This window comes from Morus notabilis, unplaced genomic scaffold (genome assembly GCF_000414095.1).
Source record: "Morus notabilis unplaced genomic scaffold, ASM41409v2 Scaffold1040, whole genome shotgun sequence".
NCBI lineage: Eukaryota > Viridiplantae > Streptophyta > Magnoliopsida > Rosales > Moraceae > Morus > Morus notabilis.
Genome location: NW_010367203.1, coordinates 52,954 through 68,507, shown reverse-complemented (window position 1 = coordinate 68,507; position 15,554 = coordinate 52,954). Strand labels below are relative to the sequence as shown.

The 15,554-nt window shown below is 33.2% G+C and overlaps 3 protein-coding genes across 3 annotated transcripts in view; all 3 read right to left on the bottom strand.

Annotated features, from left to right (window-relative positions):
• Positions 1–187, bottom strand: part of LOC21389077 (peptidyl-prolyl cis-trans isomerase CYP95) — a 7,408-nt gene extending 7,221 nt beyond the window's left edge. Inside the window, exon 1 of the mRNA XM_024174739.1 lies at positions 125–187. The gene's annotated coding sequence lies outside the window, so the exon portion shown is untranslated. The remainder of the gene's footprint in view (positions 1–124) is intronic.
• Positions 188–2,663: 2,476 nt separating this feature from the next.
• On the bottom strand, positions 2,664–4,885 carry LOC21389076 (ammonium transporter 3 member 1). The gene is made up of 3 exons (XM_010112044.2): positions 4,277–4,885; positions 3,914–4,199; positions 2,664–3,171 (listed from the first exon to the last, which is right to left on the bottom strand). The coding sequence occupies exons 1-3, from the start codon at positions 4,883–4,885 to the stop codon at positions 2,666–2,668; spliced, it is 1,401 nt and encodes a 466-aa protein (XP_010110346.1). The 3' UTR covers positions 2,664–2,665.
• Positions 4,886–14,252: 9,367 nt separating this feature from the next.
• Positions 14,253–14,939, bottom strand: LOC21389074. The gene has a single exon (XM_010112042.1). The coding sequence runs from the start codon at positions 14,937–14,939 to the stop codon at positions 14,253–14,255; it is 687 nt and encodes a 228-aa protein (XP_010110344.1).
• Between the last annotated feature and the right edge of the window lie 615 nt (positions 14,940–15,554).

Here is a 15,554-nt window from a genome sequence, read left to right as displayed (position 1 = left end):
TCAGCAGGTTTAGATCGGAATCGAAAATATTGGTAAAAGTACAAATATTAAAAGCTTACGAGTTACGAGTAAGATATTGTATCGATTAAGAAGAAAACAAGTATGAAGAAACCTAGAATTTCACCTGAAAATGCAGAACCACAGAGTATTGACGACGACGAGATGAGACTCGAAGAGAAGAGAGTGACCCGTGTGAACCGGTGGAAATGAAACCTAGCTTTATAAGGGGAAGGGGCCTAGTAATTTCTTCTGGTCTCAAAATTACAGGACAGTCCCTCGTTGTTCTCGATCATGAAATGACGACAATACCCCTTTAAAGTAAACTTTTATGAATCTTTTTCCTCTCTCCGATTTCCACATACTTTAAAATGGGATATTATTTTAAGATTTCTTCAAAATAAATAAGAGACTGTCTACTGATAGTCATCCGTAGGATCAATTTTTTGATTATTAGATTTAATTAAAATTAAATAACATTTAGAAAGTATGTAAAATAAAAAGTTTCTAATACAGATCTGATGGTTAAAAATGATTGAAAAAAATAAAACTATCGGTAGTTTTATTTTTTTAATCCTACAAGAGAAACTCCTAATAAATAAATAAGAATATTTTGACACATTAAAATTTGGACTTTTGGCAATGAATTTTTCATACTAATGATGTCTGGAATTCAGATATATTGTCCCCATTTTTCTATGTGTCTCTTTAGTTATTATTTGTCATCTCATCTAAATTTAAAAATTTAATTAAATGAAAATAAATTATTAAAAATACTTAAACAAATCACGAATTGTTAAAATTTAATTAAAAATATTGTCATTGAGATAGGAATGTGAGACAACAGATTTTAATTCCATGTCTGATGCCAATTTCTTCCATTGGTAAATATTCTTATTTTAACATTTAAAAGAAACAAAAGAAATAAAAATTGGGACGTGTATTTGTGTATTTTGTCCCACAGAAAATAGGGGAAAGAAAAAAAATATATATTTTGGCTAATGGAAGAAAACATAATTAAATTACAATCTCTTTTTTGCAACAGGAGTCAATAAATTGATTATTATTTTCCTTCTTCTCTTTTTCAATTTTAATTATAGATTTAACATTTTCAGAAAAAAAAAATCTAGATTTAACTTAAAAAATCACCGTAACGACTTTCTACCCATGTCATCATTAACATTCACATTTATTTAAAACGAGCGTCTCAATCAGTGAAAAAAAAAAATGCTATCAATTATCAACTCAAAGAGTAAAGACTCGTTGTTGAGTGTGTGATTTATTACAAACTTTAAAAATCGATATTTTCACTTATTATCATCCCTTTTTTGAAAAAAAAATACTACCATAATTTAATTTGTTATCATTCTTCAATATTTTTTTTAATCATTTATTCGCCATGTATACTGTTAAATCTTTGAAAACGAATTGACATTCACGTAAATGAATTACTATTACGGGAACGACAACGACATGTTATTTTTTTTAAAGGAGACGTTTGGTAAGAGAATTCATACCATAATTTGAATCATGATTCATGGTTCGTTATAATATTTTCTCTTATAAAAAATACACATAAATAAAAAATAATTCTAATCTCATAATTTTAATCCATGAATCAAACATCTTCCAATTCCAACTCTGTTTGTCTGACATATAGTGCTATCAAAAGCGTTTGTCTTAGGACCAACTGCGACGACTGATGTCTCGTACTTATTAAAAAAAACCGACATGCACGACATGACGTTTTTGTTAAGACCAACTCACCGTGTCAAGTTATAGTACTATTAAGCCCGTTTGGTTCATGGATTAGAACCATGAGATTAGAACTATTTTCGATTTATGTGTGTTTTTTATGAGAAAAAATATTGTACCAAACAATGAATCATGATTCGAATCCTCCAACTAAACGGGCTAGTTGTTTTTTAATTCCACATCATATGTTCCCTTCATGTCAAACGACATGAAGTTTTGGCCCAAAAGACAAAAAAGTTGTTGAAACCATCAAGTATTACTCACCATGGTATTAAACTGCTGGAAGAAATTTCATGAGAAAGACGACAAAAATAATCTTATAGGTGAGCTACAAATGAAGCAGACGTTTAATTTATGGATTATAATCATGAGATTAGAATTATTTTTAATTTATATGTATTTTTTATTAAAGAAAATACTGTAACGAATCATAAACTGTGATTCGAATTAAGGTACGAATCAATTTTATTTATGTACTTAATGCTACTAATTTTCTTATTTTGTTTAGTCTTGCTTGCATTATATACATCTAACTTTAACCCACATGTTATCGAAACTTTGTTGTCTCTACAGGAAGTACATTATTTATTTACAAATCTATTATCATAAGCATGATTATGCATAAAAATTATATAATGATACTGATTGGGAACTAAAGATTGGCACGAATACATTGCAAAGATGATCAAAATCACATTATACGAATAAAAACTTACACCAACCAAACACAACAATCATATAATCAACGAAGACTTAAATCAATTAGCCTCTGCTAAAAATACATACGACTTTTATTACAATTTTACCACCAACAGACATAGAGAGCAGAAAATTGTAAAAGCATTTTTTTTTTATTTATAGAAATTTCATTTTCTTTCATTTTGTAAAATTTAAAAATGCGCTCCAAATAATCTCAAGCCATCTCAATCTGACCAGGAACAAACTTTGTGGAATTCTCCTTCTCACCTTGCCCCCAAATGGCGTACGCTTCCTCTCCATGAGCCGCCTCGTCTCCGATCTCCAAATCCTCGTCCGACATTCTCAGAGGCACGACAAGCCCCACGAGGTAGCAGATTATGCTTGTAACAATGACGTTTATCACCACGACGAACAATATCCCGTAAAGCTGTATTCCCAATTGCCTAAACCCGGTTCCCGCTTTCCCCAACTGGAGGCCGTAGAACAGACCCATGTATTCGTTGCGGACGGTGTAGAACAAGAAGCAGAGTTTCGGCTCGGCGAAGAGGCCGGCGAGGATTCCTCCCAAGGTTCCGGCGACGGCGTGGGTGTGAAGTACGGCCATGGTGTCGTCTACTTTCTGGAGGAGCTTTGATTTCTTGTGGACGACCATCATGGTGAACCACGGGATTGATCCGGAGAGGATTCCCATTATGATTGCTGCCCAGCCTTGCACGACCCCTACATGTCCGATGAAATGCCCCAATGAAGTTTTGTTAAACACATTAGACATCTTTTAGTATGGAAAGAGATTAGAAATAATAGTTGTGTTTGGAATTGATTTCGTTTTTATTTTTTACGTATTTCAAGAAAGAAAAAATAAAAACGTTTTTAAAACGGTGTTTGGCGCAATAAAGATAAAAAACGGAAATGAAAACGATTTTTTGGTTTAGTGTAAAATGAGAGAGAAATGAAAAACGATTTTTACCGTTTTTCATTTTTTATTTTCATTTTTTCCTCCCTCGAGGAGAGAGGGAGAAAAAGAGACATTAATAGTTACCGTTTTTCATTTTTTATTTTCATTTTTTCCTCCCTCGAGGAGAGAGAGAGAAAAAAAGACATTAATAAGTTTTTTTATACTGAAAATAATCTATTTATAAAATTACCAAACGTATTTTTAAAAATAATTTAGGTCTGAAATTGAAAACGAAAACGTTTGAATGGATCTTAGTTATACATTTTAGTTATTTAGTGGGGCATTGATTACAATTTTTCTTGTAAAGTAAGGGCACAACAACATATTTCAATTATCAAGTTGGACGTATATTTTTTCTTAAAAGTAAGGGCATAAATAAAAATTTTTCAACATCTTTGGGAAAATGTAAAATATCAAACGTTGTGTGGAATAGTTAAGAGTTATTTGTGTGTGTCAAGAATTTGGTTTGATAATTTAAAGGGTTTTTTTTTTTTTTTTTGGTGTTACCTGCAGCTGGGGTGATGCAGACCAAGCCGGTAATCATGCCTTGGACGGCACCGATGACGGAGGGTTTTCGGAAGAAGGAGATGTCGAGCAGGACCCATGTGAGCAAGCTGGCGGCGGTGCAGACGTGGGTGTTCAAAACAGCCAAGGAAGCGTCCATGCTTACGACGTAAGGATCTCCTCCGTTGAATCCTGTCCATCCCATCCAAAGCAATCCCGCCCCCGCCAGCATGAGAAGGACGTTGTTCGGAGGAAACCTTTCCCGGTCCTTGTTCAGCCTCGGTCCAACCTGTGAAAGTGAATTGTGTTAATCAAAATGCTTTTGTTGAAGTTTGAGTAACTGTTGGAAAGTTCTTAGTTTCATACCCAATATGCTGCAGTGAAACCTGCAACTCCGGAAGACAAATGGATGACATACCCGCCGGAGTAATCTATCAATCCTTTAAGAGCGAAATACCCCTTAGGAGACCAGATAGTAAACGCTACAATAGTGTAGGAAAAGGTTAGCCAAAGAGGGACGAACAACATCCACGCGTAGAAGTTCATCCGTCCTAACAACGCTCCAGCAACGAGAATCAAGGTGATTGCCGCGAACACAAACTGGAAATATATCATCGTCACGGTAGGAAACAACCCAAGGAAAGCCATCTTGAAGTAGAATGTTTGGTCCAAAGCAACATTGGCTTTCCCCCAAAAGGCAAACAGTTTCGCCCCGAACGACATCTGATAGGCCCACCCAACCCAACAAATGAGAACACAAGCAAAAGCGTAGAGCACCATGAAAGCTGAATTCACTGCCCACTTCTTCTTCACCGCGCCTCCGTAGAGGAGTAGTAGCCCCGGAATGCTTTGCATCCCGACGAAAGTCGCTGCTGTCAGCTGCCATGCGTTGTCGGCTTTGTTCATCCATTCGGGGCTTGCGTCAGACCACGCTAGGTTAGAAGGGAACGGAACAGTGGCGTTGATGTTGCTCATTTTCTGAGTTCCTCTGTCTATCACAAATTTACGAAGTTGTCAAATTAGTATTTGATGACTGACGGTCTTGAGCGCCAACCATTTGCCTTTTAACTTGGGGCATTGAATTTTGCTTCTCACGACAAGCTGTCTCTTGGATGTTTTATTCCTTGGCCGGCGTTGTTTAAACTACAAGTTTTTCTTGTCTTTATTATCTTCTTTTGGATTAAAATTGAGTTTGATTCTGAGGAGAAGCTGTCACTGAGAAGGAATCTATCTCTGATGTTATTTACTATGGTATCTTTTCTTGGCATTTTTCGGGTTAAATCCATTTTGGTTCTAGTTTTTATTCAGGATTCGTGCTGTTGATTACGACATATGGTTTCTTTGCGATTGATCTTTGAACTAGGTGTGTGGTATTGTTTATACAATGTTTTTTCTTTGTCCTAACCTTGGCTAATATATTGCTTGTGAAATTTGGCGGGGATTCCAACCTCTACTAACGGTAATATCAATGACATCTGGTATTAATCATAAGGTGCAAACATTTTTAAATTAAGGCTGCAACTAACAACAATAATATTGAACAGCTCTCCTATTACATAAAATTTCAGTTAACAAATTTTCAGCAAATTTATAGTGCCTGTACTACGTATATAAGGGTTGCTCTAGTTTGAATTTGGCGACACGTGCAAAATTTACGACTTAATTCCATGTAGCGTTTCGTTCAATGAAGAGCTCTGGAAATGATTTATGTAAACTGGACTAATAACACAACATCGCTTATGAAAAAAAAAAGAACAAAGAAAAATAAGAAGGCTAACATTACATTCAAAGTATTTTCGAAAAAAGAAAAATACACTCAAAGCATAAATAATTATAACATCACGTGACTGAAAATAAACTTTCATTCAAAGCATAATTATAACATCACGTGACTGAAAATAAACTTTAGCTTAAGAATTAGAATTAATTAAAGTGTCGATAGGGGTGCATGATTAGAACAATCGAGATGACTAATGGATTGTGCCATATATAAAGATAATAACAAATATAGATAAAGCCCTCATCACTTTTTTCCCAAAGAAATCTAAAAATATGCATGGAGACATATAGGCGGTTTGTGATTGAATTATATCTATGTTAATTTTATGTCAATATAAATCTTAGTAATATAAATTTATAAACAAAATAACATTTTATCCAAGAACGTACGTATATAGTCTATATTACCCAAATGAGATGTGGGGAACGGAGAAGAACATGAGCAGAAGTATTTGAGTACAGTTTTCACTCTTCACTCTGTACATAAATGGCGGATTTTCAACATGGGTTTGAGTAGAAAATTTGAACTAAAATTTAAATTTTTATTAGAGAAAACATTGTAATAAAAAAATTGAATTGTGATTCGATTTCGTAGGGCATAATAGTATATAACCTGCAGAGAGATGGTTTGACCTTTGTTTAATTAAGAAAGAAGTAAAAAAGAAAGTAAACAACCGAAAGCAACAAAAAAAATCTTGCATTATAATACTACAACGAAATTTATTATTTCATATGTTATACTGCATTAATTAATTAAAACCATGCTAAACAGAAGCTGCAAAGGGTAAACTTGGCCTAGCAAACAATCACATCCATGTGCCAAACAATCACATCCATGTGCCAATTTAGAAGAAGAAGAAGAAGAAGAAGAAGAAGAAAGAGAAGAAGAAGAAGAAGGAGAAGAAGAAGGAGAAGAAGAAGAAGGAGAAGAAAGAGAAGAAGAAGGAGTGTACTACGTATATAATTGTTGCTCTAGTTTGAATTTGGCGACACGTGCAAAATTTACGACTTAATTCCATGTAGCGTTTCGTTCAATGAAGAGCTCTGGAAATGATTTATGTAAACTGGACTAATAACACAACATCGCTTATGAAAAAAAAAAGAACAAAGAAAAATAAGAAGGCTAACATTACATTCAAAGTATTTTCGAAAAAAGAAAAATACACTCAAAGCATAAATAATTATAACATCACGTGACTGAAAATAAACTTTCATTCAAAGCATAATTATAACATCACGTGACTGAAAATAAACTTTCATTCAAAGCATAATTATAACATCACGTGACTGAAAATAAACTTTCATTCAAAGCATAATTATAACATCACGTGACTGAAAATAAACTTTAGCTTAAGAATTAGAATTAATTAAAGTGTCGATAGGGGTGCATGATTAGAACAATCGAGATGACTAATGGATTGTGCCATATATAAAGATAATAACAAATATAGATAAAGCCCTCATCACTTTTTTCCCAAAGAAATCTAAAAATATGCATGGAGACATATAGGCGGTTTGTGATTGAATTATATCTATGTTAATTTTATGTCAATATAAATCTTAGTAATATAAATTTATAAACAAAATAACATTTTATCCAAGAACGTACGTATATAGTCTATATTACCCAAATGAGATGTGGGGAACGGAGAAGAACATGAGCAGAAGTATTTGAGTACAGTTTTCACTCTTCACTCTGTACATAAATGGCGGATTTTCAACATGGGTTTGAGTAGAAAATTTGAACTAAAATTTAAATTTTTATTAGAGAAAACATTGTAATAAAAAAATTGAATTGTGATTCGATTTCGTAGGGCATAATAGTATATAACCTGCAGAGAGATGGTTTGACCTTTGTTTAATTAAGAAAGAAGTAAAAAAGAAAGTAAACAACCGAAAGCAACAAAAAAAATCTTGCATTATAATACTACAACGAAATTTATTATTTCATATGTTATACTGCATTAATTAATTAAAACCATGCTAAACAGAAGCTGCAAAGGGTAAACTTGGCCTAGCAAACAATCACATCCATGTGCAATTATAACATCACGTGACTGAAAATAAACTTTCATTCAAAGCATAATTATAACATCACGTGACTGAAAATAAACTTTCATTCAAAGCATAATTATAACATCACGTGACTGAAAATAAACTTTCATTCAAAGCATAATTATAACATCACGTGACTGAAAATAAACTTTAGCTTAAGAATTAGAATTAATTAAAGTGTCGATAGGGGTGCATGATTAGAACAATCGAGATGACTAATGGATTGTGCCATATATAAAGATAATAACAAATATAGATAAAGCCCTCATCACTTTTTTCCCAAAGAAATCTAAAAATATGCATGGAGACATATAGGCGGTTTGTGATTGAATTATATCTATGTTAATTTTATGTCAATATAAATCTTAGTAATATAAATTTATAAACAAAATAACATTTTATCCAAGAACGTACGTATATAGTCTATATTACCCAAATGAGATGTGGGGAACGGAGAAGAACATGAGCAGAAGTATTTGAGTACAGTTTTCACTCTTCACTCTGTACATAAATGGCGGATTTTCAACATGGGTTTGAGTAGAAAATTTGAACTAAAATTTAAATTTTTATTAGAGAAAACATTGTAATAAAAAAATTGAATTGTGATTCGATTTCGTAGGGCATAATAGTATATAACCTGCAGAGAGATGGTTTGACCTTTGTTTAATTAAGAAAGAAGTAAAAAAGAAAGTAAACAACCGAAAGCAACAAAAAAAATCTTGCATTATAATACTACAACGAAATTTATTATTTCATATGTTATACTGCATTCATTAATTAAAACCATGCTAAACAGAAGCTGCAAAGGGTAAACTTGGCCTAGCAAACAATCACATCCATGTGCCAATTTAGAAGAAGAAGAAGAAGAAGAAGAAGAAGAAGAAGAAGCAATCACTACTAATGAAATTGCAATCACTACTAATGAAATTGCAATCACTACTAATGAAATTGAGAGTCAAAACTAATAGTGACGAATACTGTTTCGTTATCCATAATATATTAATTAATGATCACTAATAGTATCATGTTGGCATGGCGTAGCGGCACAATGGGCACAAGTGATTGGTCTGAAACCACCGGACGATACAATCTTTGTGAAAAGAATGAGAGCACGGCAATTTTAGCACCTTTCGAGGGTCATCTTCGTATTCCTTACGCCCCGAACCCAATTGCAGCGATGAGTAAGGCGACGACCCTTCGAAACAGACGACACAACACTGCTTACTCACAAGATCACGTCGACTCGACCTCCTCCAGTGCCTCGACGGACGACTTTGTTGCGGAAAATGTCCGAAACACCCCCGCCGATTCCCTCATGGCACGCTCAACCGATTGATCAAAGTCGTAAATAGATAAATTATCATCGATTATACGTACATTAATAGGCAGTAATCTAGAGGCGGCAAAGTCATGGTATCGGGCGGCGAGGGAAGCGTAGAGAAGAATTTGCTGCGCGAAGCGGGTGGCGACGCTCGAGGGCAAGGGGATGATAGAAGAAAATATGTTGCGAATTATGTCAGGAGCATGGACCAAAAAGCATTCACGGGAAAACCTTGTACGATGGAATCTGGGGGGAGGAGAATATAGTCAATTTGGAGGTTGTAGTAGTCGCCGCTGGGGAGGCGTTGGTCGAGTTAGGCCAGATCATCAATCTCCCGGTTGATTTCTATTCCATAATTCTGGTAGCTATTTGTATTGTTCATGGCTCCTTATAAGATATTGAAAGGAGGACTTTGCTATATACTGCAAGCTAAGCTAGGGTAGACGATTAAGATAGGACGGCATATATATGCATGATAACCACTCCTAAACCAAGTACGATATAAAATTATTTTATTGTTTATAAATACTAGTCAAATTACACTTTAAAATAAAATAAATAAGAAAAAGGAAGGGAAAAGAAAACATAAAAATGTGTGGCTGTAAGTATAGCCTAACAGTAATTCCACAAATGACTTCACGTGAAAAGTTCGGATCTCTCACCCTAAGTTCAAAAGGAAAAAAAAAATAATAATAATCCAAACCGATTTTAAGGTAATTTGATACGAAAACTACATCAAACGATTAAAGTGAAAGACTACTTTGTTGTTTTTCAATAAACGATAACAATCTAATACATCGATTTAATAATAATTTATCTTTGAGTGTATGTCGTTTTGCAGTGTGAAACAACAAAACGTGTGGCAATACGACATTTTTCTTTCTTAGAGTAAATGGTAAGGTCATAGGGGAAACGAGACGTTCACTTAAAAGCAAATTTTTGGAACACTTCTGTTTTCAGAAAACGCAGCAAATCTTGAGACAGCAAGAGCTACGTCGTTTTTATGTCTGAACAACAATAAAATAAACTGCAAATGGCATGTACTTTTGGGTGATAAACAAAGCCAAACTCAAAAAGAATAGTTCCATTTCAGTAAAACTAAGCTGTACTTGCTTGGTAGAGTATCACCAGACTAACAAAGCCAAACTCAAAAAGAGTAGTTCCATTTTAGTAAAACTAAGCTGTACTTGCTTGGTAGAGTATCACCAGACTCATCAATAAGGCATTAACTACATGCCCTTTTCAGCTCAATGGTGGCAAATTTCTAAACACAAACAATCCTTTGCTTAGTGTGTATATGCTATGAACGAGGAAACTTTGCAGTGCATGCTAAATGTCCTTAGGTGCGTTTAACAAACCGCAAAAGAATGTAGTAAAAAAAGTAATGAGCTTAAAAAAAATAAAGAGGATTAATGGTCGTTTATTCTCTTTTAAGTATTTGCTTGACTATTAGATAGTGTAATAAGAAACTATATCATTCCCTTTCTTATGTTTATTAAAATTAAAAATAACAATTTTATGAATATAATTACTAAAATGTCCTTTTATACAATTAAATAATCATTTTAATTCATTAAATGTAGATAAGTAAATTTAGCATTCAGTCTCTTTGACAATAAATCAATATTAAAGGAGGTGCAATGATTGCCATTATTTTTCCTCATAACATATATTGTGTGGGGACCTACTAAATCTCTATTGCTGATTTTATAAGAACAACTCCAACCATACTAGTCATTTCATGTTTTTAGTTAAAATGGCTAATGATTTAGCTTTTTTTTTATTGGCTTTTCTCCACTCCAATCATTGGTTAAGAGCATTTCTAATGCAATGCTACAACTGATATGTCAATTGTAAATTTAGTATTTGAGTGCAAAAAACACTATCCAATGCAATGTTATTTGTTATGCCAAATATATCATATGATATACTTTGTAACAAATTTCTCACAAATTATAGTATGTGGGAAATTTGACATTTGATTGCTATTGGTTGAAATGTTTACTTTTTCATATAATCATTGCAACATTTGCATTTTCTAATTATTTTAAAAATAAAAGTTCACTTTTACAACTTTCAAAGCCTAATTATTATGGAAAAAAGTAGATTTAGCATTTTAAACAGCATTATGCATTGGAGTAAAAATGAAAATAACATACTATATCATACTTTGCATTTGATTGTTATTGGTTGAAATGTTTACTTTTTCATATAATCATTTCAACTTTTGCATTTTCTAATTATTTTAAAAATAAAAGTTTACTTTTACAACTTTCAAAACTTAATTATTATAGGAAAAAGTAGATTAGCATTTTAAGTAGCATTATGCATTGGAGTAAAAAAGAAAATAACATACCATATCATACTTTTTTATGTTAAATATACAATTGGCATTAGCATTTGTATTGAAGATAGTCTAAATGATTAGCTATTTTGGAGAATACATTTCACACTAGTTAAATATTGCTAGCAAGAAATGACTAGGCATCTGTTTCTTTATTATTTTATTATTTCAAACTACAATAAATGTAAAGGTTTTTTTTATTAAATAAAGTTATTTATATTTTAAATTCAATAAATATTACTCATCAAAAATAGAGAGTATGGTTAGAGTGACTCATCAAAAAATTGTTAGCCAAAATAGCTTTGTGACCATTTTAGCTAGAATTTAACTAGAATTTAGAGAGTTCCCTTAGATGTTTTAAGTAAACACATTTTTAAATAGAAAAGAGAATTACTCATCTCTTTATCTTTCCGTTGATGCAAAGTAAATATACTCTTATATTATTCTTCAAAATCTTTAAATTAGAGGTGAAAATTATTCTATTTTAAAACTTTTAAAAATAACCATTTAAAAACATTTGAAATCAAATTTTCTATCAAGCTATGGAGTAACTAGTGCCCTAAAAATTATTGTCGTACGAGGAGAAATTCACAGGTCAATCTTCACGGTAATTAGAACACCAATGGAGCTCAGGAAGGGGTGGGAAGCCCACTAGCTCCTAGGGGTGCGCTAGATGGGAAAAGACCTATTGATATGTGTACACTCTAGGTGGAACTAGTTTACGTGTATTTTTTTGTGAACTTCACGGTAATTAGAACACCAATGGAGCTCAGGAAGGGGTGGGAAGCCCCCTAGCTCCTAGGGGTGCACTAGATGGGAAAAGACCTATTGATATGTGTACACTCTAAGTGGAACTAGTTTACGTGTATTTTTTTTAGAGAAAATACTATAATGAGTCACGAACTATGATCCGAATTATGTCACGGATCTTTGCTCCAAGTTGCAGAAGATATATAGTTACTCTTTCTATTACCGAGACAGAGACAGAGTATGCCATTGTGGCCGAAGCTAGCAAAGAGATCGTATGGTTGCATTCGTTCTTGGAAAAATCAGGTCACAAGTACAAAAGAAGTATATTGCATTGTCACAAGCATAGTACTATTCATTTGGTAAGGAATCATGTTTAATTTGAAAAGAATTTGATATTAACATAAAATTTTATTTGAATTAGGAGATAAAGGTTTTAATTAAAACAGCATGTCGTTCGTAAATACATAAGGGACAAAACTAGTTGAACCAGATTTTGTTTGTCATTGTTAATATGATAGAGATTAATCAGAAATATTCTATTCCTTAAATTTGGATAGAATTTGATAGTAGGAGATAGAGTTTAAATTAAAACGGCAAGCGATTCAAAAAAACATGAGGGACCATAGGCCGTGATAGTAAACAACAACAAATGCCTTTTCTGAACCTTCAACTAAAATGGAATTTTGGCCATAAATAATATGTCGCTTTTGAGAAACAAGATACAAAAACTGACATCGTTTTATTTTAGCGTAAAAGAAATACTAATACATTAGAGAGCTGTCATGTTGATATGTAAACGACATCAGAAGTTTAATGTAAGACAATACTTTGTCGTTTCTTCTCAAAATGAAGACAATCTGACAAACCCTTGGAAAACCAACGCTATGTCGTTTTAATAATTTAACTCTGACTATATCTCGTATAAACAACAAAATGTCACTGATACCGACATTTTTCTTTGTTAATGTAGATGAGAAACGACACGTTCGACTTAATAGCAAGCATTTGGAACACATATATATCCATTATCATAAAACGACAGCAAACTTTTGGACGACTAAAGCTATGCCGTTTTTATGTCTGAACGACAATAAAATAAACTGCAAATAATATGTACTTTTGGATGATAGACAAAGCCAAATTTGAAAAAGAAAAGTTCTATTTTTTGTAAAACTAAGCTCTTGCTTGGTAGAGTATGATCAAACTCACCAATAAACATAAACTGCATGTCCTTTTCCAGCTCAATGAGAGAAAATTTCCAAGCATAAACAATCCTTTTCTTAGTGAGCTATGAACGAGGAGACTTTACAGTACATGCTAAATATTCTTTCATTATTCTTTAAAATCTTTAAAATTATAACATTTTACATTTCATCAATACGTTCTTATAAATTTCTATTTTATTACGCAATTATATTAATTAAAATCTGAATATTTTATAATATATTTTAAAATTGGAGATGAAAAATATTTCAAATATAACATCCAAAATAATTTAAAACTGAACTATCACCTCTTAGAAACAATGAGGGATCGATTGTGCCAAAAATTCAGAGACAGCTAACTTAAGAAAGGGACAGTGGGAAGCGTCATTACGTGTTAGACTTTAGAAGGTTTTTTTTTTTTTTTTTAATATTTAAACTAGAAACTACATGTCGTTTTACATTGCAATTGCCAATTATGGAAGGTCAAGAAACCAGAAGCAACAATAAGTATAAGTTTTTCAAAGAAAGCTGATGAAGACCAATCTTATATTCTAAGTGATTAATTAAGCCCATTAACTACAAAATAATCTTATTAAAAAAAAACAAAATAGTCTTTGCACTGTACAAGGCATAATACTTTCTTCCTCACAAAGTAACTAAAAGAAGTATATCAAGGGCCAATAGCAATTATATTGGATATCTCTACCGTTAAACCAGCACCATATAAGGAATTTACGTTCGCACTTCAAAAAAAAAAAAAAAAAAAAATAGCGTAAAGTTAACTGCAAATCAGTCACGAGTATTATACAATTTACAACTAGCTAAGCAAAATCTTCATGAAAAAAAAAACCAGAAACAGTCTAATTCTCAATTCTCAATTAAGAAAATCTAATTAATTGGCACGGCGTAACGGCACAACGGACATAGGTGACTGATCTCCAGCCACTGAACTATGCAGTCTCTGTGATAAAGGTGAGAACACGGCATTCGTAGCACCGTCTGATTGTCGTTCCAATCCAAAGATAACTCTTCCAAACAGATCGTACAATTACACCATTTACTCGCCTCATCAGCACCAGAAACATTATTCTCATGATCAGCATCATCATTCTTGACCACCTCTAGCGCTTGAATCGACGACTTAGTCGTGGGGATCGGAGTTTGAAACTCCTCGGCAGATTCCCTCAAGGCACGCTCAAGCGTTGATTCCTCGGAGCGAGTAGTACCGGCCGGAAAGACGCGTACATGAATGGGGAGTAAGGAGGCGGAGAAGTTGTGGCGCTGGACGATGTCAAAGACATCGGCGGTTATTTCGCACTTCATAGAACGGGTGAGCCGGGAGGGCACGCCGGAAGAGTAGAGAATGTCGGCCATCAGGCGTAGAGTGTCAGCCAAGAATGTGGAGAGGCCGATGAGATTTACGACCTCGCTTTCGAGACCGCCTGTGGAGAAGCAGATGCGGAAGCGGATATAATCTGTTTCTTCGAAATTAGGTGGCAGGAATGTGCGCTGATCAATCTCTACACTGCAGTCGTAGCCTAAATATTGGGGGCTATTACTTATAATCCTCACCATATTGCTTCTTGCAAAACGTCTCTATAGCTCTGTGAACGTCTGTTGTGATTGTAAATCTGGTATGAGCGATGGCAAAAGTGAGGAAATTATATATAGAATCATGTAACTCCGAATCATTATGAAATACGAATTGTAAACCAAATAGGATAGCTTGGTACTAGGTCACAAATGGCTAAGCGTTTTCCATTAATTTTTTATGTTTTTTTTTTTTTTTTAAGTGATAATAAAAAAACGGAGAGAAAGAATTGCGGACTTCAAGTAGGAAAAGACCGTTAGAAATCAAATTCAACATGCAGCAGAAATAGTGGAACCAACTTTTATTTGAAATCGTTAATATGATTGAGATTAATCAAAAATATTGTGTTCCTTAAGGACATAAAGGTTTTAATTAAAACTGCATGTCGTCCTTAAAAACATATAAGGGACAAGAAACATATGTGAATGTGATATATAAATCGTCATAAATGGTAAACAACAACAAATTTTAATATATTAGCTACACGCAAAATTTTGACAATAAATGATATGTCGCCTTCTTATATAGGCTTTTTTTTTTTTTTTTTTTTTTTTTTTTTTTAATTCTTCCCCCACCTTTGGGCGTTTTAAAAAATATTT